At 39.2% G+C, this 22978-nt stretch overlaps 4 protein-coding genes across 5 annotated transcripts; all 4 read right to left on the minus strand.

The window, feature by feature from the left end:
- Nucleotides 1-83: 83 nt before the first annotated feature.
- On the minus strand, nucleotides 84-7509 carry LOC119553318 (Y+L amino acid transporter 2). 2 transcript variants are annotated; one of them, XM_037863648.1, is made up of 5 exons: nucleotides 7414-7509; nucleotides 4392-5015; nucleotides 1930-2148; nucleotides 1264-1859; nucleotides 84-954 (listed from the first exon to the last, which is right to left on the minus strand). In XM_037863648.1, exons 2-5 carry the CDS (start codon nucleotides 4687-4689, stop codon nucleotides 568-570), a joined length of 1500 nt encoding a protein of 499 aa, XP_037719576.1. In that variant the 5' UTR covers nucleotides 4690-5015; nucleotides 7414-7509; the 3' UTR covers nucleotides 84-567. The 2 variants fall into 2 exon arrangements, with proteins under 2 accessions (XP_037719576.1, XP_037719575.1); XM_037863647.1 differs by lacking the exon at nucleotides 7414-7509 and having other exon boundaries at nucleotides 4392-5222.
- Nucleotides 7510-8227: 718 nt separating this feature from the next.
- On the minus strand, nucleotides 8228-14408 carry LOC119553319 (angio-associated migratory cell protein). The gene is made up of 3 exons (XM_037863649.1): nucleotides 13456-14408; nucleotides 8619-8826; nucleotides 8228-8516 (listed from the first exon to the last, which is right to left on the minus strand). Exons 1-3 carry the CDS (start codon nucleotides 14315-14317, stop codon nucleotides 8303-8305), a joined length of 1284 nt encoding a protein of 427 aa, XP_037719577.1. The 5' UTR covers nucleotides 14318-14408; the 3' UTR covers nucleotides 8228-8302.
- A 334-nt stretch (nucleotides 14409-14742) lies between these two features.
- LOC119554161 (A-kinase anchor protein 9) lies at nucleotides 14743-17540 on the minus strand. The gene is made up of 2 exons (XM_037864950.1): nucleotides 17490-17540; nucleotides 14743-17047 (listed from the first exon to the last, which is right to left on the minus strand). Exons 1-2 carry the CDS (start codon nucleotides 17538-17540, stop codon nucleotides 14786-14788), a joined length of 2313 nt encoding a protein of 770 aa, XP_037720878.1. The 3' UTR covers nucleotides 14743-14785.
- A 4147-nt stretch (nucleotides 17541-21687) lies between these two features.
- LOC119553976 (enhancer of split malpha protein) lies at nucleotides 21688-22456 on the minus strand. The gene has a single exon (XM_037864683.1). The coding sequence runs from the start codon at nucleotides 22384-22386 to the stop codon at nucleotides 21937-21939; it is 450 nt and encodes a 149-aa protein (XP_037720611.1). The 5' UTR covers nucleotides 22387-22456; the 3' UTR covers nucleotides 21688-21936.
- Between the last annotated feature and the right edge of the window lie 522 nt (nucleotides 22457-22978).

Consider the following 22978-nt stretch of genomic DNA (forward strand, 5'->3'; position numbering starts at 1 on the left):
TTTAATTATAATTATACATTTTTGTGTATCGATACTTACTATTAATGTTTGTCTGATATATCCGTATGAAATGATATACTCTCTTAATTTGCTATATTTAAATGTTTTATTATTAACTTTCTTATACAAAACAAATTCGATTTTTACATTTCGCAAAAGATGCTTCAATAATAATTGTTACTTACTAAATAAGCTCCTAATTACTTGTATAATATGTAAAAATTGGTACGCATTTTGTATAATAGACATGTGTAATATACCTGTCCTTACTTTCTGCATTTGACGAGGAACTCATTTATGGGGTGAAATATACAATAGTAATAAAATTAGCAAATTATTCATAATAATAAATTGAGTAGGGACTTTCCTACCAGAATGCATTTGAGTTATTTACAATAACACTTTCGTAATGTTGTGCGTAGGTTTCCGAATTTCGCGTTGCTAACCTATCTTAATTGTACATTGAGACTTAGGCTAACTACAAGATATTCCCTTCGATAGTTGCGTTGATTGATCGATACATCGACAAAAGGCACTCCCTCCATGAAATCGTAGAGTCCTGGGTTCCTAGTCGAACTTCTCCTGGTTGGGCATACAAATGAAGAACTTGGAGCACCACAGATTGATGGCCTGCGAGGTGTCCGCCAGCCATTTGACCGGATTGTGAATTGTCAGGTAGTAGACCGGGATACCAGACAGTATAATGATCGTTCCCAAGCCCACTACGAAGGGCTCCTGTTTGCACGAGGAGATCACAAGGAACAGGCAGACGATCAGGTAGATGATGGGCAGTGCTAAATTGACTTTGATGGGTCGCTCCGTCTTGGGTTGTTTATAACGCATCCACAGCAGTCCGGATACCGAGATCAGCGTGAACAACGCCTCCACATAGCTAACGTAGTTGATCAGCACATAAATGTCCTTGATGAAGAGAAGTAGCAAGGTTAGCAGACCCTGAAAAATTAGCAAAAGAGACATTTAATACATGTAAAACATTTTAGATGGATAAGGAGAAGCAAAGTTTTTTATGATCTAATAAATAATAAATATTTCAAATATTAACAGGGCTTAAGTAGTGGCAAATAAACTATAAATGCAAAACTAAACAAAATAAATATCCAAAATGGTCTAAGTAATAGATTATTTTACTAATATGAGCCGAACATTGATAGGCCCAGTACAGTCTTTCCTTATCCTGATAATTTTGAGAACATTTTAATAGGTTCTTAATATTCCCTATTATGGGTTATATCTATAGCTTACCAGGAATATCAGCGAAGGCACTGGCGTCAGGCAATTAACGTTGATCAGCGAAATGGCAGCCGGCAGATGACCATTTCTTGCTCCCACGAAGAAGAGTCGGGATGATGCAAAGATAGCTCCATTCAATGATCCAAAAGTAGAGCAGGCCACTGCGAATGGCATAATCCAGGACAAGAAGCCGAGCATCTTGTCTCCGAAAGTGACCGCCACTGCATCCGACGACAGAATCTCGTCCGGAGAGAGCACCGAAAAGTATGCAATGTTCGTGATCATGTAGATAATCGTGACCACCGGCATGGAGATACATATGGCTTTGGGTAGATTTCGGTAGGGATCCTTTAGCTCCTCCGTCACGAAGTTAAGGTAGTTCCAACCGGAGTATGAAAAGAGGCCGCTATAAAAGGCCAAGGCTATATAGCCGGGATTCTGATGGCCACCAGAGAACGGCTTGTCCCAAAGCTCTGTGTTGCCACTGACCAACCACCAGACTCCAGCGCCCACGATCACCAGCAGGGCTAGCACCTTGGTGCCCGTAAAGATGTCCGTCACACGTGTAACCCACTTTACATTATAGCAGTTGATAAGCGTCAGCACACCTATGGTTAAAGATCAAGCAATTAGTCAATACCATAGCTTCCCAATTGATTAACTATCAGTGGATCTTACATATCATGGCAGCCGCCAGCAGCTGAACCGCTTCGATGGGCGCTTCGCAGGACGGCCAGAAAGGTTTCAGAAGGTATTGGGCAAAGGTTAATGCCGTGATGGCATTACCCGTGGGCACCAGAATCAGCAGGGCCACCCACAGATAAAGAAACGCAGGCAGGGGGCCAAATGCAGTTCCAATATAGGCGTAATCTCCTCCCGATTTGGGTATCATCGTGCCTGCAAGAAACAAAGAATCGTTAGTCTAGAAAAAAAATAAATATTATCTTAATACTCTTAAGACCGTTTTCTCGACCATACCTATGTACAGGGAGCTTTCGAAGAGAGTATCTTGCCTTATAAGGTGAACTGATAAGCATGACATAGTTCCCCTAATGCTTAGAATAATTTGCCTATCTGAGGGTTGTTCAAACAATTAGGTAAATCTCATTTTAAACAGTAACAGAAGCATTTTTAATTATCCAAATGTCAATAAGCTTGGCATCATAAAATACTATCTTCATATTCTCAAGACGGTTTCCTCATAGGAACAACATGAACATTAACAACCCGATCTGATAAGCATGACATAGTCCCTCTAATGTTTAGAACTATTTGCCCATCTAAAAGGGTTCTTTAAACAACTAGGTAAATATCATTTTAAAAAGTACCAGTAGCATTTGTTAATTATCCAAATGTCAATTTGCTTGGCATCATAAAAACACAAGTATTTGTCTATCTAACGAGGATTGTTCAAACAATTAGGTAAATATCATTTTGAAAGGTATCGGTAGCATTTGTTGACACTTAACAATTCGGTTCATCACAGTTCTAGTGATAATTTTAGAGAGGCAGCTATGTTAGCTGTTCAACTTAGTGATCTCTTTAACGAGTTAGTGAATTTAATTTTATTTCTCCATAACGAATAAATATAAAATGTACCATATAAACAGAAAATTTTTTTTTACGGGTCTGGATTAGGGCTTTAAAATTATGGAACATTTTTTTAAGAATACACCTTTTTGTTATCAGACTTAACTGTATTATAATTATCAGACTTAAGTAAGCTCCAAAAATGTGTCTCTCGAACAATTTATGGTAATAGGTGTCTGTCAGCCTTGTTGATAAAAAAAACGTGTTTCAAATTCTAAGAATACTTCAATAAGATGACGTAAAAAAAGAGAAAAGGCGAGCAGACTTCTTGGTTCTCTTAAATGTGGTAGATTTGTTGGGGTTCGTAAAAGGTATGGAAAAGAGTAGAAATCAAAGCTCTCATTAGATTTCCGATCCTAGGTTGGTAAATTTATGCTTTCATACATTTCTACGTGGAGTAAAAGGGGTTGTAAATTTCATTAAGCCCCAGACGGTTTTTAATTGAGGAAACCAAGACGCAAAAGCACACAGGCTTGCTCTTTGTAAAACATATAATTTAAAATACTGTTTGTTTTGACAGACTAAAAATCATTATAGCTTAATAGTTTTAATAAATTGAACCAACAAATTAATTACTTACATTAAAAGTTTACAGTTCTTATTCGTGATGATTGAATAATTTGTCTGTCTTATTTTAGGGACAGTCCCTCTGTCTCCTTCAAAGCTAATTCATCAAGGGGAACTGAAACTGCTTTTGTCGTGGGCCCCTTGACGAGGTCGTCTTGATGGGACCGCGCTATTTTCCATGCCTTTAATTTGTCTCCATGGTAATTGGTTGGAGTAGCTAATCTCAAAAGATTCTCACAGCGGGAGAGCTAAGTCAAAGGTCATAGTAATTTTTCCGTTTTTTTTGTTGTCTCTTGGATCTGGGCCGTTTTTAATTGAAACTAAGATGAATATTCCTGTTCTCCTCGAAACTTTTTTCACAATGTTACTTATTTTTAGAATTTCCAAGTACCAGATGTCGCTTGAACTTTTTATGAACCCACTTATATCTTGCAGTTTAACCTCAAAAAAAGAGATCGCTTAAGTCACTTTTTTATGGATTGAAGTAAATTTAAAATGTTTTACAACATTTTTTGATTTTACTATACAGTTAGGAATATTGCTATAAATATTACAGCAATTCAATTGTTACTTTATTAACAATTTTTAAAAAGTTTTGTTTTTAAATATTAATATCATTTAATAAACTTAAGTAGCTGAATATGAAGTGCTGATTTTTCTCTGTGTGTTGCTAGTACTAGATTTCCAGATAATCTCTTGCCTTAACCTCTTTAGCAGATTTCCCTGACTCAAGCGTTCTCGCCGAGAAGAGCTCTTGCTCCAGTTTTTTGGTTGTGCTGAGCTTGTCACAGGTGCTTGTATTACAGCTATGTAAACAACTCCCCCACCCAAATGATATGCCATATGCTGACCCATGAAGTGCTGTCATCAGCGGGAAGCAATAACTGCCAGCGCCGCAATGCATTGTTTGACTGGGCGTGGGCTTATTATCGAAAATAGAAGGCGACAAACAAAAAATTCCATTTCCACGGATCATTACTCACCCAATTCCGCGTAGCAGAGGGCTCCCACCATGCTGAGTACACCGCTGAGGACCCAGACGATGAGGGACTGTCCGATGGAGCCGGAGTGCTTCAGCACTCCCTTGGGACTCACGAAGATGCCGGATCCCACGATTACGCCCACGATGATGGCCACGCCGTCCAGCAGGCCGATCTGTTTCTTCAGCTTCACCCCGGAACCCTGGCTCCCGCTGTCCGCCGCGGAATTATTGGGTTCCGCCGGAGGAACCTCGAACACCTGGCGGGGTATCAGGGTGTCGCTGGCCTGTACTCGCGCCATTTTTCAGAATGTATGAGGTTTTTTTTTTGTGGGTATGGGTTGGTTTTAGAACCCTTTGGGATATATATTTTTTAGGGTAACTTTAGCGATTTTTTGTGGCTGGATTTTATGTACATAAGTCCATTGCTTTTATCGGGGTTTTCTTTTACTTTTCTCGGTTTTTTTTTATCAGCACACTCTTTGTGCCAGCGTGGAGCTTCGAATACAGTTCAGTTCGTTTCAGTCCACATGGTTTTTCTGTTGTTTTCCGATTTCAGTTCTGTTTTGTTCGGCGCTTCACGTATTCCAGTGCTCTTCAGTACACAAACGCACACATTTGTCAGGGGCTGTATATTCAAGACCGATAAGGTATTTAACACACGTGGTTCTATTATGTCCCCGGCAGTGGCATCTTTTCGAATTGAATGGGTTGGGTTGGGTATTCAAGAAAGCGAACGTCTGGCCTTAGGTTTTTTAAGAAAGGCGAAAAAAAACTACGAAATACCGGATGGACCGAACCGTACCGCTCGCCGCACGCTCTGAGTTCAAACTAAGTTTGGAATATAATTTTACCCCCCTATATGAGCACTGTGTGTCGCTCTGCCGGCATCGCTGCCGGTTCAACTTGGGCTTTGCATTTGCCTTGTTTTTTATTTAGGTGGCAGCTGCTCTCTCGCGCTCTTTTGGGCCATAAACATCTTACCTGTTACCTGTAAAAGGCGCTCACACTTTCCACGGAAACATCCGCCGGCCGATTTGGCAAACGCATGATGCAAGACCTCTCAAACATTTCGCTATACAAGAAGTTTGAGAAGTTTCAGTGCCAAAAATAAAGCACGTGTGGCCGCCTAAGAGAAACTCCCCGACATTCTCGTTATCTCTTAAGTTCAATTCTCTTCCGTCTTAGTCAACGACCTTTGGGGTACTTATCAACGGAACGGGGACACTTTTGGCCCTAATCTGTTAGCCATTTCATTGTCAGTCTATTCAAACACTGGGTAAGCCATGTGCCAAGAGATATTAACCCACTGATTTGTGGAGATCTTTAATTGCAGCTGATTTAACGGCTTTGTGGGACAATTACTGCGCACAAGTGAAACTTGCCACAAACTATTAATGTGATGTTACGAGGTGATCTTTAAAAGTCCCTGTATATAAAGACAACAAAAATATAATAGCTCGCTAGTATAACATTTTGAAAATGCCTGTGATTTTTTATACAAATTTTGAATACCGACAAAAGTACAGTCGGTATTTCATAATTCAATCCAATGTTAAATTGTAGAAAGAAATTTTGATTTTAGTTCAGAACATTAGACATAATTTTAATAGGATGTTTTACGAATTCTAAACAGCAACGTCTACTGTATTCCTTTCTGATTTCCGGCAATTTTAAAATTTCGATTAAGAGGAAGCGGCTGATAAGGAACCACAGTCGCTCTACGGCTAATCTATTAGGGCTTATAAAACTGCTACGATATCAGTGAATCAAATGTCAATTAGCTTCACAGTCTTATGTATTTGGATTTGTGAGCTAACCGCGTTTAAAGAGATTTACGGATTTATGATTGGGGTGTAACGAGGCACCATATAATATATGGCTTCTTTGTTGCTCATTTGACAAAGATTACTCCAATAGATTCGGCGGTCTTTTATGTGCTTTTATACTCATTAATGTGGGGGCATAACATGCCGGATCGAGCGACTTTTGTTAAACACTTGAGCGGATTATCATGAAATGTAGTTTCATGGGGCAGGGGGACATCGCCAGGCGCGTGCATTTGACATTTCAAACTGTGATAATTCAATTGTGAAACGTGAACCTTTAGTACCCGACTGACTATATGGATTAGCTACCCATCCGACTCCAACCCCCTCTTGGCCGCCATAAAAACGTACTACAAATAATAAACAAAACAAGTGTAGCGCCTCCACACATTTTTTAGTAGCTCAGCTCGCGGGATCAGATCATTTTGGGTCCGTGGAGCTCCTCTGGTAATCTAATTGTAAAAGACACACACAGGGCGCTGGTGGTTTGCCGGTGTGGTGGTGTCTCCATAGCCACAATTACAGTGGTTTCGGGGGATCAGTTCGGGCCCCCGTTCGCGGTTGATTAACTGTGATTCCGTGTGACTTTTATTGTCGCCTCGTAGCTGCGGGATATCAGCTTATATACCACTTCGAGGGGGTATACTAGTTTTGGGATCCAGTTTGTAATTTATATTTTTAACTTTACTAAAGTGATAGCCACTGCCACAGATGGGTATGGTTTCTGGTATTATTCTTATCAGGCTATCCTTGTATTTTAAGAGATTTATTTATTGTTAATATTTTAAGGATCCCCTTTTACCCTCAGCACTATTAATTTTTGGGATTTTATTAGTTTTCTTATTAATATTATAGCTTTAACTAATTAAATACCAAGGCCTTTCTGCTAGGGTATTCAAATCTTCGAACTCTGAGTTAACCCTTTCTTTCTTGTTATTTTTTAACTTTGCCGCGCCGCACATAATGTATTCGTTTTAGAAGGAAAATATGATGGATCACTTCCATATGCAATTTTCGTTAATATTCCGGTGTCGCTTCCATCATATCATGCCACGAGTCATGAGTTTTCATGATCACCATTCATAGAGTAATGTAAATGTACTTAAATTTGCGTATGAATATTGTACATTTTTATTTTTAGATGCGGAAAAACGTATTTTTTAGTTAGTATATGTTTAATTCATTGTTTGCATTTACAATTTATTTGGTATATTTTCACGCAATTTAAATCCCTGGGGGATTACGTTTTAACTTTATATCCTTGAGAGGGTGAACCGTAACCCATTCGCACTGATAACCCGAAACAGACTGAATCAGAGATTTCCATCAGCGTGTCGCTCTTCCGAAAAAGCTTTAATAAAATAAAACAGCACAATGATAAATAAATATGTAAATACGACATTTGTTTTTTGTTTTTAAGAGACAATTGTTTGTTTTTGTGTGTGTGGATGTCGGAGGTGAACGACAACAGACAAAAACATAAACAAGTGTTTTGCCTCTTCGAAAATGCCCCAGTACGCATGTTCCACAATTTCTAAGAGAGCTAGGGTCTGAAGAGAGTTCGCTGCAGTTGCATTTTAAATGCATTTAGTTCTCAAACACACATGGGGTCGAAAAAATAACACTATAGCTTGGGCTTATTTCAAAATACTCTCTAGTTTATACATTTCTCAACTATCATTACCAACAGAAAAGTTGTTGCCCAAACCTGGAACTTTCAATAAGAAATAAAATCGTAATTGATCTGTATAACAAAAAAGAACCAATATTAAATATTTGTTTTTGCTTGTTACATTTTTGACAGGCTATCAAGATACAAGATTAGTCAATTTTTGCGTTTTGAAGTTTTTCACTAAGATCTTAAATCTGCGGTGCTATTGAGTTATCCAGGTCTGTTTTCTGCTTTGTTTGTTCTATCTTTAGTCAGCTTATGCCTCTCCCCATTTTTTTGTATATATAGGACAAGTGGAACAGGACCGCCCCATGGGTTCATTGCTCCTGACTGCCGAGATGAACGAAAGAACGTAATTTTTATATGTATTCACTATTTACATATACAGCACGGTACAACATTACTAAATTCTAACTAATCGCCCAGCGCCGGCACCTTGAATATCTTGGCCGTGTTGTCTTCGGAAACAGTCAGCAGGAGATTTTCCTGCGCCTTATAGACAAACTCGTAGATGTGATAGTAGTGTCCCGTCAGCGTGAATTTTAGCGATCCTGTGCGAGCGTCAAATGCATTCAGATTGCCCTGCGAAGTGGCCGCCAGAATTGTGTTGTCGTTAAGCCACTTGATCCTGAAATAATTGATCAGAATTAGTTAACTGTCCAAGAATAAATACTACAAGCTAGCCTTTGCTTATTTAATATTTAAGTTCAGTTAATTTAGTTGGTCTTACCTTATAACACCATCGTTGGGCACTGGGTTTTCACATATCGTACGTAGCGAGTATTTCGCATAGTCCCAGATGGATATTCGGCCGTCCAGTGAGCCGCAGGCAAAGAGCTTGAGATCAGCCGAAGAAGGAGCAAAAGCCAGGCATTCAATGCCGTGTTCCGACTGAATCGTGCTTACGGGTCCATTGTTAGTGCAAAACAGCATTTTGCCTAAAAGGAAAGAGAGTTATATGGTTTGTTTTTAAAGAAAATAGCGATTTAGCGTCGCTTGTGACCGGTTGTGTTTATCTTGTGCTCTGTGATTTTTGTCAATTTGTCATTAATATCTGTGATACTGGTGCCTTGTTTTGTGACTTAGTCCTTCATAATCAGCCGTGTTTGTGTTTTAAATCGTCTGTTTATGTTTAATTGTCTATTTTATTGTAGAAATTTTAACAAAACCTAACTCTGTGTTTAGCCCGTGCATTTTGTTATTGTAACTTCTGTACGCTGTGGTGCTTTGGTTTCAATAGCTTTTGTTGTTGTTTCCCATAACCTTCTTGTAATCTCTCTCCCGTTTCTTGTCGTCTAAACTGTTGTCGTGTATATTTTGTTTGTGTTTCGCAAGCCACGCTCAGTCGACAGCCACTCTGTTGCGCTCTCTCGCTCTCGAAGTCTCTACGCGCTCTTATACTTTTGTGTTCTTGTGTGTCTACATTTTTATTTGTTTGATCCCAGTGTCAAATTAAGTGAGGTATTTATAATTCTTTTGATTCTTTGGTTTTATTTAATAACTTTGTTTCTTAAATTAAAAATGGCTCTTTTTTGTTGCAAAAAAGATTGTCAGTTTGGATCGTCACCTAATGACGTTTTTATTTACTGTCGTCTCTGCAACATTGTCATACACCCAAAATGTACTGGACTTGTTGGCAGAGTTAAAGATTATATTGATTTGCGTGTTGGTTTTTCGTGGACTTGTGCCTCATGCGTGGAAATAGATCGTGATTTGGATGGCTATGTTGCGCTGACCAATGATCGTTTTATGAAACTGTTCGATAAACTCATGAGCGTAGTTGCTGATTTTAAAGAGTTTAAGGCGGACCTTGATAATAAAAAAATGTCAGTAGGGTCACCTAAACGCAAGAAGACTGCTCCTTCAAAATCTCTTCAAGTAAAGGCATCAGTTCCGAATCCCAACTTAGCTTCTAATATTTTTACCCGATCGGTAACGGCAGCAATGTCGGCATCCACTGGGGCTGGTGGACCTAAAGCTTCTCTGACAGCAGTACCCATAGGTACCAAAAGCTCTGGAGTTCCTGTTTCTGCTACTCAGCCTACCGTTTCAAACCCTACGCAGCTTTCTGTGCCTACGGTGGAAGTTAGCTCTATAGTCCCTAGTCTCGATAATCAGACGAACGATGTTCAGATTGCTGGTGGTGGAAGAAAGAGCCTCTCGGTTGTTCCATACAGGAAGCAATTATTTGTGTCTCGTTTAACACCTGAAACCACATCTGCTGATGTTTTGGAATTTATACAACAGGAATTCCCATCTCAAAACATCACAGTGGAGGAGTTTAAATTTCCATATGTTCGTAGGATATCTTCCTTTAAAATATCTGCTCCTCCGGAAGTATTTAATGTACTAAATTCTAAAAGCTTTTGGCTTAATGATGAATTGGTCATTAAAGAATTTGTTCCAAACAGACGGAGAACTAATAATAGGCCTTCCACGACAGTACCTGCGCCAAAAAACTGAGCAGTTTACTTTTGGCCTATCAAAATGTTAGAGGACTTAATATGAAGCTACCTAAGCTTTATGCTGACTCCTCTGCCTTTTCGGAAGACATTCTGGCCTTTACTGAGACTTGGCTGAAACCGGAGATAACAGACTCTGAAGTTCTGTCCAAAAATTTCAGTACGTATAGAACTGATCGCTCTCCTCGTAGGGGCGGTGGGGTGCTGGTTGCCGTTACCTCTACTTTAACATCGGAAAGGATTTACTTTCTTAATCCCAATGAAATAGAATTTGTTGGTGTTAAAGTTTCTTTGAAATCTTTTTCTATTTATGTAACTTGTTCTTATATTCCACCTGGATCTGACTTAACAATTTATAAGCAACATTTGTCTGCTATAAAAACTGTTTTATCTCAACTTTCCGAAAGGGATCTTTTGATTGTTTTGGGTGATTTCAATCTCCCTGACATTTCTTGGTCCCTTTCCACTGACTCACTTGTCTCTACCCCCTTATCTGACCATGAATTCGTTGACGGTCTGTTAGAATTATCATTACAGCAAGTTAGCTTTATACGTAATTCTCTAAACAGACAATTAGATCTTGTATTTGCTTTAGATCCGTCTGAAGTCACGGTATCTAGAATTGACCCACTAGTTATGCCAGAAGACCGGTATCATCCCACATTAGAACTTACAATTTGTCTTCCCTGCGTTGACACCCTTTCTTCTTCTCTTTCACCAACTAAAACTAAAAGTAGATGCTTTCGTAAATGTGACTTTAATAAACTCAATAACTTGATTTCACAATATAACTGGACAAATTTAAATAATTGCTTGGATATTGAAAGTGCTACGGAACTATTTTATAGTGTCCTAAACTCTTTTTTCAGTGAATGTGTTCCTGATAGTTTTGCTCCTAAGTTAGACAGGCCTCCTTGGTTTACCAATCAGTTGCAAAGACTTAGAAACCTAAAAACAAACTTCTATAAAAAGTACAAAAAGTCGGGTAGGCCATCCGATTTTTCAAGATATGTGGTGGCTCGTACTAATTTTAATGTACTTAACAGTCATTGCTATTCCATGTATTTGAACCGATGTAAATTTGAATTTTCAAAGGATCCAAGGCAGTTTTATAACTTTGTCAATGCTAAGCGAAAGTCTTCAGCATTGCCATCATCTGTACGATTAAACTCTATTGAGGCATCTACGGATCCCGAAATTGCAGATTTATTTGCTGAATTCTTCCAATCTACTTATAGTTCTGTTTCTTGGTCTAATTCTAGCTACCCTAATCACTTAAACAGGGCAAACTGTATTTTTTCTCCTGTAATCACCGAAAGTTCTCTCTTAACTGATTTAGAAACTATAACGCCAACCTATTCTCCGGGGCCAGATGGACTCCCTGGGTGTGTTCTTAAGTTTTGTGCCCGAACTATTTGTAAACCCATTCTTAAACTTTTCAATTTGTCTATCTCATCATCTGTTTTCCCTACTATCTGGAAAGATTCTTTTATTATTCCACTCCACAAAAAGGGTGCGAAGGTTAATGTTCAGAACTATAGAGGAATCTCCAAATTGTCTGCAATTCCTAAAATATTTGAACGCATTATTACCTCTCAGTTGCAACATTTGTGCTCCTCTTTAATATCGCCGTGTCAACATGGCTTTGTTAAGCGAAGATCGACCACCACTAACCTGCTCGAATTGACATCTTTTGTAATAGATGGGTTTAACGAAAAATTGCAGACAGACGTTATATATACAGATTTTAGTAAAGCCTTTGACTCTGTAAACCACTCTCTTCTTTTATTCAAATTAGATCAGCTTGGGTTTGCGAATAATCTGTTAACTTGGATTTCAAGTTATTTGAATGGTAGATCTCAGAGGGTTTTATTCAAAAACGCTGTTTCCAAGATGATCAACGTGACATCTGGAGTGCCTCAGGGCAGTCATTTAGGCCCTTTGCTGTTTACTCTGTTTATAAATGATCTTCCCTCTATAGTAACTCACTCTCGTGTACTAATGTATGCTGATGATGTTAAGCTTTGTTTTTCATATAATAATATTGAGTCTGGTTTCTGCTTGCAGTCAGACTTTAATAGATTCCAGGAATGGTGTCAGTACAACCTTTTGAATTTAAACTATCTTAAATGCAACGTTATGACTTTTTATAGGGGTACGCCAACGTTCATAAGTTACTCTCTTCAGAACATGTCCCTGGACCGAATATACTCAGTAAACGATTTAGGTGTTCTCCTAGATCCTAAACTTAAATTTGACTCCCACATAACCTCTACTGTAAATAAAGCTATGAGTGTTCTTGGGTTTATAAAGCGTTGGTCTAAAGAATTTGATGATCCATACACTACCAAATTATTATTTACCTCCCTTGTTCGTCCTAATTTGGAATACTGTTCTTCCGTTTGGAGTCCTCAGTATCAAGTGCACATTGACCGTATAGAGTCAGTACAGAAACAATTTCTTCTTTTTGCCTTACGTGGTTTGAACTGGGATCAAAACGTCAGGTTGCCTTCTTACTCGAGTAGATTGCTTTTAATTAATTTGCCTAGTCTAGTAAGCCGTAGAACTATGCTTGGTACTATTTTTATGAATAATCTTATCAGAGGCGATATTGATTCTGTAGATTTGGTAAGCCGCCTTACTTTCAATGTTCCTGTTAGACGAATGCGAAACTACTATCCTATAAACTTGCCACGATGTTCATCTAATTTTAGTCAGCATGAGCCTTTTCGCGTTCTTTGTAATAATTATAACAACCTATATCATTTAATTTGTTCCTCAACCTCTATCCCTGTATTAAAAACTAAAATCTTAGCTCATTTGCTGTAGTCTTGTTGATCTATGTTTTGTCCTGTCCTTGTTTGTTCTATGTACCTTCCTCGCGAACCGTATTTGCCCGAAATAAAAATGGGCCCGCGCGTAACAAGCACGTGCTTGGTGTCGTTTGGGCCACTTGTTTGTACTGCTCTTAGTGCATCAACGTTCAACAAATATAATATAAAATATAAAGATTCGGTTAAAAGGCTTTTACGATATAGCTGGGAAAATGCTTGGAATACTTTTCCCTTTACGCTTAGCCGAATCTTATTCGTAAGGATTTCTCACCTGACCCCTCAGCGCAGATGTAGAAGGGCGAGTCCCTTTCACAAGCCACCACTGCGTGCGTGATCTCACCGAATCCCATGGGATGCTGTTCGTTGACCTCCATGAGCACCTGGCAGCTCTTCAGATCCCACAGTTTCACGGATCCGTTCATGTAGGCTGTGAACAGCTTCTTGCCATCACCACTGAGCTCTCCAGACTCGCAACGCGACGACTGTCCTGGCAGGATCTTACAATCCCCGCTGGGTATGCGCCACACAAAGACCTCTCCACTATCACTGCCCGCCAGGAGGATGTGGGCAGCTCGGTGCCAGAAGAGCCAGGACATGTCGCTCATGGAGTACTCCCAGATTTTGGTCAGTACCGGACGCTCCTCGCGCTGTTCGCTGACCTTGAAGGCGAACAGTTCGCCGGACAGGTCACCGGTAGCTAAATAGATACCATCGTGATTGAAATGCGCTTCTGTGACGGTGTCCTTGTGGTCAGTGATTTCATAGAGGACGTCGCCCGTGGACGTCTCCCAAACGTAGGCGTGATCGTCCTCGCTGCCCGTTGCAGCCCAATTGTAGGTGGGATGCAGGCTGCAGGCAAAAACGGGAGCCGTGTGCTTCTTGAACGTGACCTCCGCCTCGTCCCTGATGTTGGCTATCCTCTCCCGGTCGCGCAGCTCCTCCTCATCCTCCTCGTCGTCGTCGTCATCGTCGCCACCGGCCATAGCAAGTCGCGCCTCCAGCTGCTCCAAAGTCACCTCCTCCAAGTCGTCGTCATCCTCGTCGAGTGGCTGCTCCTCCAGCTCAATTATCTCTTGCAGTTCATCCTCGCCATCGTCGAAGTCCGGCCGGTGAGGCGGCGTGTTGTCCCGCATCTTAATTGTTTTATTTGTCCAAAAATCGGGGAAATTGGCTAAAAACAACAATATAGCGTCACACGTGCTAATAGAGATAGGTTCCCGGAGTTATCGATAGATTATAACGCCCAAAAATATTCCATAAACCGTCATGCTTTATTGGCTGGAGGGTGTCTCGGCTGTCAGGAGGGTGTCTTCGCTATGTCACGTAAGAGGCTACGTAACGTATCAAAAATGTAATTTTAACGTTCGGAATGATAGTTTGTTTATTTTGACGTTAAGTTTCCCCTTTTTTTTTAAATGTTTGCGTTTGATGTTATTTTTTTTATTAACATTTTATTTAACTAAAACATTTTGTAGAGCTATAATTAAAAAAAAAAATTCTCATTAAGTGTTTAATAAGAAAAACTTAGAAAGTTTATTTTATCATTTTCACAGCTGAATTTGGGTTTTATTTTATTTATCAATGTAATGTTCCAGATAAGATCAGCCAGTTTTCTTCGTCTTGGGTCTATAAACAACCTTTCCCTTTGGAGTTCGTTTATAAGTAGACCTTGCACTTAGCTTATCCCTGACAGTCTGGACCCTTCCAATCAGTTTGTCCACGGAATCCAGAGCACCGAAGTCACATTCAGCGTCGCATATGTCTGCCCTGTGCTCGGTGTTTTCCATCTCATTGTCCAGGTCCTTTAATTGCTGTTCCATGGCATCGATGCGGTCCAAAAGTTCCTTTTCATAACTCAGAATCTGCTTTGGAAACTCCAGGGCACTTGCCTCCAGTTTACTTAGTTTCTCGTCATATTCCTCTGGGGTTTCAATACCTGCAGCTAATTCGGCAAGGCGACCATCAATTCGATCTTGTTCCTTTTTCATCTCTTCTCTGAATTGATTTATACTTTTTAGTTGTTCTTCAACTTTTTTATCGAATTGTTCCTTTTCAATTTCGAATTTTAAATAAGTGTATTGCAGTTGCCTGTCCAATTTGTTGATGCCATTTTCTGTTAAATTGTCTATATCTCTTTCTAATTCGTTGATCTCTAGTTGTAGAGCATTTGGTTGTGATCGGCCCTTGTTTTGTTTTGGGTGATAAGGTTCCAGATCTTTTTGCTGATCTAGCATTTCCTTAAAGCGCTTGTTGGCCATATTTTCTTGTTCCTCATAATAAGCTATGGTATCACTTTTACCCTTACTAATTTTTTCCAAACGCTCTTTAATTTTATCTGAATCATTTGAACAAAATCTTACTGAACTTGAATTCTTGGGTTCCAAAACAAAGTCTGCCTTGCCTTCAAAACGAGTCTCTTTAATTGTCGTTTTAACAATTGTGATATTAGTTATACCTGACGGATTTTTTTGAACCATTTCGTTTACAGCCTCCACAGATTTTTTAAGTTCTGGCCAATTAACGGATTTGATTGAACTCATATTATTGATTGTATATTCCAAGTTGTCCACTTTTGAATGTAGATTCTTAATAAATGTGCCTTTTTGAAGACATTCTCTATCATATAAGGAACTTAGTTTCTGAAGATTTTCGTTTTTCAAGATAAGCTGTTTTTCTGTTGCTGAAAGTGTTTTATTGGTATTAGCTAGACTTTCTTTTAAGGGATCTAATAGTTTTGATAAATCTTCAAGAGCATTCTTGAGGTTTAGGTCTCTTAAAATTGTTTCTATGTTGTTAATCTGTTCTTTTTCATCGTTACAACAAGTATCCTTATTATTTTGATTACCTATAGAACTTTCTAGCTGACGAATAGCTTTCAGTTGACTCAAAAGAATTTCTTCTAAGTTTTTCTCCGTATCAAGCAATGGCTGGTAGTCAAAGCTAGGTTCCTGTGAGTCTAAATCTTTAATATTACCTTCAAAATTGTTTTTTACATCGTTTAGCTCATTCAAAATGTTGGGGCAACATTTCCCTGTTGAATAATTGGCACCGGTTCTTTTGTACATTACCCTGTTGAAGTGCTCGAATCTGTTTTTGAGCCTGGAAAGATCTGAACTTATATCAGTATACTCTGGCTTGGCAGAGGGTTCTATGCCCTGCAGTTCCCGTAGAAAATCTAGGCCATCGTTTATGATTTCCAATCGATCTCTGACTGAATCGTAGGGACAGCATTTTTTCCTGGCATCCTTCTCAAGTTGTGCTAAAACCTCAGAAAATCTCTTCATATTTTGGCCTAACCTCAGGGTTGCATTGATTTCGCTAAAAACCCATGCGCCGAATGGACTTTTTTCATCGCAGTTTTTTCCGCTATACTCTCTTTCATTTAAACCCGATATGTTTGATCCATCTTCATCTGATGGCTCGGTCGTTTCGTCAGATATATCGGTTCTATTGCACCAACCTTGCCATTTTCCAAATGCCACCTTGGTATTCCGGCCGTTTTCGGTCGTCTTAATCACCATGAAAAGATTTTGGATTAGGAACCTGTTGTCAATGTATTTCTGCCATTTGGCGGCCATTTCCCAAAACAGTTTTTCTCCATAGCCCGAGAGACCTGTCGGTACGCAGTTTCCCTTTCTGTAATCAGCTTTTTCCTCATCGTTAACCTGTTTTACGTCAGGAGTTGCCTCGTCTGCATCGGGGTAATCGGGCGCTATGTCCCAGACGTTGCGGCAAACCCTTAATAGCTTTATACAAAGCTCATACTTCTCGATATCACCGCGAAATATTTGATAGACAATATCGCTTTTTTTTTGCTGGGCGGCCGTCACAACCAGGTACATGATCAGAAGTCCTAAGCGAATCTGCATTAGAAACAAGTAAGTTAATGCTAGTACAACAATAATTCATAGTAACTAAAGGAAACATTTACTAAAATGGTCGATAAAAAAGCTTGCGCGATTTTATATATCATTTGTAAATTTAAGATATTTTTTACCTTTGAGATATAATTTCGAATTTCTTATTCAAATATAGATAGATATTTCCTATTGATAAATCATTAAATAGTGCCTAATTCAATGTTAGTGAGTTTTATGTAATTTTAAAATATTTGTATCGCTTTTCGACGAAAATTACTCAGTGGTTATAACGATTGCTCTTAAGAAAGATTTTCATGACGCATTGTATTGGTAAAACTCAAATAGAAAACAATTATAATTGTTAAACATCTTCGGTTATATTTTTAGAACGGGGATGATTTCTTTTCACAATTCTCGTGTTTTTTTTCAGGGGTTGGCTATTTACCATGACTTGACTGCTAACTTGGCTGCTTGATTTACATCTGATTGCTTTCATTCTTTGGGACCCATTACGGTCTACCCCCAACTCCACCTGGGCAACCTTTTCTAATTCAATTCGAAATGGCCGGGGTGCGGAGGGACCTGTCTATTGTTACCCTCTTCTAGGGTCCGGTGCATTTATTTTTGTTTAGGTGCATTTCGGTTTCCATTCCCACGGTTTCTTCCGTACGTGTCCTGCGCGTGAGGAGCGCACGCATAACGTACGTTCCCATGATTTTATAAGGAGGGTTCTCAAAAGGAGTCACAGAAAAAAGGAAATGATTAGGGGAAGCAATTCTAGCAATCCTCCTACCTGCTTAATTGTAGGGGTTTTTATTGATAAGATTCAGGGTAAACTTAACAGGAAAAAGATTTATGCCAAATGGTGTAGATATGATACTCTTTCGGTTTTCTTTATGTGATGTTGTCTATAGACTTTAACTATTTAACTATTATCTTTACTTTTTATTTATATTTATTCAAAATGGTTTTTTTTTCTTTGATAAAAGTGATAATAACCTATACAAAAATATATACAAAATGTAAGTGTACAAAAATACAAGTGAGTAGTAATTACTTAACATTACAATTTTGGAATAATTTGAACTACAGATGATTTAGTTCTATAAATCAAAGAACTTTTAACGTCTTCAAAATTAATCTGATCACAGGATAAATATTTTGAATTTCGTCTTGATTAATTTTTACAAATATGAACATATATAAGGCAATAATAATTTAAACCCTTAATGACAAACTTCATTATGCTCAAAATCATCTCAAATTAACCAGCATAAATCTGTAACGTTGATAGTTGTCTTTACTGTATATATTATAATAGTTATTAAAATACCCTTGTTTCTTTCTAAAGCTTATCATATTCGCTTTGAAGGGTCCCCCATTGCAGGGTGTCTATGGTTACTACACATATTCGTCGTAGAACCGTATACCCTGATTTTGCTATGCGTAAATAGTCCCGCATCTGATTGACTTGGTCATGAACGGTCATTAAACTGCATTTCCAGAGGGGCGTAAAGTGTTCTTGTATATCTACATGCATATACGCGCTATGTGTATCTGTATCTGCATCCACATGTGAGTGCCTGTGTTTTATATGCGGAATGCACATAAGCCCCACTGGCGAGGGACGATTCTGGTTTTTGGGGTCCGCGTCCGCGAGATCGTTAAAAACGAGTCAAAGTCAAAGGAAGGGACTGGAGGGTCTGGAGTGAGTGGTGCGGCGAACCCTAGAGATGCTGCCGAACGTGCGTGTGGAAGAAGATTAAACGAAAACAAATCACACCAACAGCACAAAAGAGGCAAAGTCATAAGAGTTTCCAACGTACGGTACAGTTCAAAAAATAAATTATAATTCAATATGTCCACAAGACATATTTTTATAAAATAATTTACTTTCTATAATTTACTATCAATCAATTGTAACTAATTAATAAAATAAAAAAAATGTTACCACTGCATCATTTTGAGGCTGTTAAAAAAATACATAATTTTGTTATCTTACTCTATTATGATAAAGAAGAAGTATTGCCTACTTTTTAGCTACTAAATAAGACAAATGTTCTATATTTAATATTAAATCTGTGGTTAAATAAATGAGAAAGATTTCAATTAGCTCAGTCAACATTTTTTTTGTGAGCCTGGAACCCCAAAACAAGGATTTAACTTTATAATCTATATTCTCTTAAGTTCTACTGGTTAATTTTCGCCTGAACACAATCGGAAACGGCATAACATATTATCCGTAAATTACAAAAAGCATTATTGTGTTTTAGCTATGTAAATAAAAAAGCAATATTAATTTTGAGTTTACAAATTGTGTGTTTTTGTGGGAAATTTGCATTCTAGGCCTTTAACGGCTTAAAGTAGGCTATACTTTTGTATTTATAGACTAAGGAAAACTTTACTAACGGTTAAAATTTATTATTATTATAAAATGTTCGACTATAATGTAAAAATTACAGGCGAACTTAAATTAAGCTAAAGCTACGTGGCCGTAAGCTGAAAAATAAAATATATTAATATTTTTTGAAATTAACGAGAGTACAGGATACATTTTCTTATGAACAGTCTAGTTTCTCGTTAAAGAATTCCTTTTATGGAATGTATGACTAAAAACATTATCTCTCAGTGTAGACGAAACGAATGACCTGAAGTAAACAGAAGATCGTGCGAGGGGAGGGTAAAAAGTAAAAAGTGATAAACATAAAATGGGTAGTAGCCCGTCGACTGTAGATAACCGAAAAGGGCCCACAATAAATGGTTGATAACGAAGGGCAAACACACACAGACACAACCAAAGAGAGCCGGGGAAATGGACCTGTGTGTGTCAGTGTGCGGGATAGTGAGCTGGTGTGAGTGGCAGTGCGCTTTGTTTATTTCTATTTACGCGGCAGCGGCGTCAACGTCGTCGGACCTCGCGAGTTGTATAAAATCAGGCGATCCGCCGATCGGAGAGTCAGTGCTCAATGTAAACCGTTAACGATCACATCTCCTCATCTCGCGAAGAACCACCCACTCCCCTCTCCCGAGGGAGAAATGGGAGAGGGCGGCGAGCGAGGATTGTTGCAGCTTTAAACGCGCTCCAAGCGCAACCCCCTACGTAACCCTACGTAATCTTGGATGGTACAGAAGCTTTAAAGACCGCTTGGCTCCCCCACAACTCCCACAACCAACCATCAGTCCACCCAGGACAAGGACATGGTCACGGTGATCGAGGAACGATTGGAGGACCCAACAGGACCGGGCTGGAGGAAAGTGCAATGGTGACTTGGAGGGACACAAAAAATCGAACAGAAGACTCCGTTTCGACTGCGTCTCCCGCAAGGTCAACACCCCCACAATATCATGTGCAATATTAGTTGATTTTCCATTAACTGATTTGTTATTTACTAATTTGTTGTTGGTTTCACGTTCCTGGAACGTTAACTGTGATTGTTAACCCCTAAAGCTAAGATTTTATTGTTAAGCCTTTGTTATGTTTGAAACCCGAGATTTTACTATTGTAGAATCTGTAGACTGCGTTATGTTTAAGAAAGCAACAGCGTCGCGTCACGTCTTCCATTACCGTTTAGTGCAATGTAGCTCATAAGAAAATTAGTTTTTCCTTTGTTGAAATAAAACACCTCTTCATGGGAAAGCTAACAAAAAGAATTATTGGGTGTTTTCAATTCGAGAATTATTTTGAAACTGCCAAAAATACAATGGATTCTGAGCCTTGAAGGCTTTACAGAAACATATTTGATTTACATGTTTATTTTTCATTTCCAGCATCATATTTTTTTCGGGTGATATAAAAACAAATGCACTTTGGGAAAGGTAATCAAGAAAGTTGGAATGTATTTGTACTTCGTCTTTACCATATCTTTAAATCTCTACCAAAAAACCTTCCAAGCCAGCCTTATCAGAACTAAACGACTTAAGTCTTCAATTAAAAATGATATTGGATTGGTCACTGACCATTTTGAAAGCTACACGTAAGTATTACCGAATGGAAATATAGGACAATAAATTCTTTAATAACATTTAAATTCTTCATAAAACATCCGACAAAAATTTGGTTTATTTAATTGACAACACTTAGAACTACCGATTTGTGCGATAAGTACCCGAGATTTGATTACTCTGGACTTGCTACCTGCTTATCCACGATATACTTTTTTAGAGATGTTTTTGTTTTGTACTAAACTACGTTAAGGGACAGGAAGATAAACGACTTTCTCTTGATGCCGCTTTGAATAGCTATCAGTTTATTTAAATAAACATAAAAATCTCTGAAATACCCCAAACAGAAACCATTAAGCTGGTATCTAAACTCTCATATGTTATGCTGATGGTAGTTTTCCTCATCGCTTTCCACACATTTTCTGAAATCTCAGCCGTATCTTTGAGTAAACAATAAACAGAAACCGAACACATGTTTGGTATCGTGGGAATGTCCTACATCTTTAAAGGATCTGCAGACAGGATTTTTCGCATGTTTGCCCAAATTGTTAATTCCACATGTTGTAAATACCATTGTAAATAATAAGAAATTTGAATTCGTTTTCAATGTTTATTTAAGTTTTTTGTTTTAGTTTTTGTTTACAATTTTATTTTGAAAATCCAAACAATTGGAACCCTTTTTTTAACCAGCAAAAAAAGGGATAATTGTTTGTATACCTCCCGCCACGCATTTATGTGGTGACCTCAACCGCTTTTTTGGGAATTTTCAGTGACTCAGAAAATCCGAAAAGCGCTGCCCAAGACCGATGAACCCAAAGTCGAAGTGCCCAAACTCTGGTGTACCCATCCCGCTGGAGAGCCAAGCTCCAGGCCACTTGAAGTTATCCCAATTGAAAGTTGAAAAACCCCATTGTTGATCAAGGTTGAAATTGCAGCTCCAGGCGAATGGTTCAAGCTTGAGCCCAGCGATCCAGGAAGTTCCATTCGATGGCGTAGGGTTCGCAGGCTTTGGGTTGCACCGAGGTCCAGAAGAAAGTGCCGCCATTGGTGCGGGCGAAATGGACGGGAACGTAGTAGTCGTCCTGATCGATGGTGTGCAGTTCGCCGGATCCGTTTTCATTATAGACGATGACGGCATCTTCCTTGGCGCACTGGCGAATTTCCTCGATCAGGCGATGCTCCAAATGCTCGTTGGCCATGTTGTCCATATCGTTGTTTAGCCACTCGAACTCGGACTCCTTCTCCTCGGAGGCGATGTAGGAGCTCCTCTTGGGCTGCTCCTTCTTCAGGCTGAAGAATTGTCCGAGAAGGGGCTTGAGCAGATTCTTCAGGCGACGAGACGGAGACACTTTCGACTTGTACATGGTGTTGAGGTTCTTCTGCTTGCTGATGGCGGACATTAGATAGTTTTTCGTAGATATTTTGGTGGTGAGTTCTCGGAGAATGTGTGCTGAGATGTGCTCGCTTCGACGTTCGAATGCTGTGTGATGCTGTTTCTAAGATCAGAGGCGCTATTTATACCTTCTCGGCAGCCAGGAGTGATCCTACAGCATCTCGGCCAATCGCATCGCTCGAAAGGCAGGCAGGTGCAAGGATCCGAAATTTCACACGTTAGTCAGTGGCAGCAGGTAGGTCCTGCAGGACCTGAGATCCGAGATCTTGTGTGAAGCGTGGGAATCTCGGGCCCATTTCTCCTTCCAAGACAATTATCCTCCGGAGGAATCCTTGGCGTGGGAACAGCACATTTCGGGCCTTCTCTCGGAGACCCAGTTATTGTTCGGGATTTCGGTTGGGTTTGTTGTGCCAGTTCGTCAGAAATATGTCGATCCTGTAACCGAAAACCAGCTACATTCTAAGCCAAATTTATACAAATCGTGCACTTTCATTCTTATGGTTATTGTTTGGTTGATTAGTGATGGCATCGGGAAAAGTCCTTTGAGGCACGATCTTGAGATTTCTCACGTTCGGTTGGGGAGCTCGACATATTTTGAT

The sequence above is a fragment of the Drosophila subpulchrella genome, chromosome 3L (assembly GCF_014743375.2).
Source record: "Drosophila subpulchrella strain 33 F10 #4 breed RU33 chromosome 3L, RU_Dsub_v1.1 Primary Assembly, whole genome shotgun sequence".
Taxonomy (NCBI): Eukaryota; Metazoa; Arthropoda; class Insecta; order Diptera; family Drosophilidae; genus Drosophila; species Drosophila subpulchrella.

Bases quoted from the DNA above. Each gene is read 5' to 3' on its own strand.
- LOC119553318 (XM_037863648.1), bottom strand. From the start codon at position 4,689: ATGGCGCGAGTACAGGCCAGCGACACCCTGATACCCCGCCAGGTGTTC. The intron at 1,860-1,929 runs GTAAGATCCACT...CTTTAACCATAG, and splicing joins GCTGGCGGCTGCCATGATAT to GTGTGCTGACGCTTATCAAC. The intron at 955-1,263 runs GTAAGCTATAGA...CTAATTTTTCAG, and splicing joins TGCCTTCGCTGATATTCCTG to GGTCTGCTAACCTTGCTACT.
- LOC119553319 (XM_037863649.1), bottom strand. From the start codon at position 14,317: ATGCGGGACAACACGCCGCCTCACCGGCCGGACTTCGACGATGGCGAG. The intron at 8,827-13,455 runs GTGAGAAATCCT...CTTTCCTTTTAG, and splicing joins CATCTGCGCTGAGGGGTCAG to GCAAAATGCTGTTTTGCACT. The intron at 8,517-8,618 runs GTAAGACCAACT...CAATTATTTCAG, and splicing joins CCCAACGATGGTGTTATAAG to GATCAAGTGGCTTAACGACA.
- LOC119554161 (XM_037864950.1), bottom strand. From the start codon at position 17,540: ATGAAAGCAATCAGATGTAAATCAAGCAGCCAAGTTAGCAGTCAAGTC. The intron at 17,048-17,489 runs GTAAATAGCCAA...TTTCTAATGCAG, and splicing joins AAGTTAGCAGTCAAGTCATG to ATTCGCTTAGGACTTCTGAT.
- LOC119553976 (XM_037864683.1), bottom strand. From the start codon at position 22,386: ATGTCCGCCATCAGCAAGCAGAAGAACCTCAACACCATGTACAAGTCG.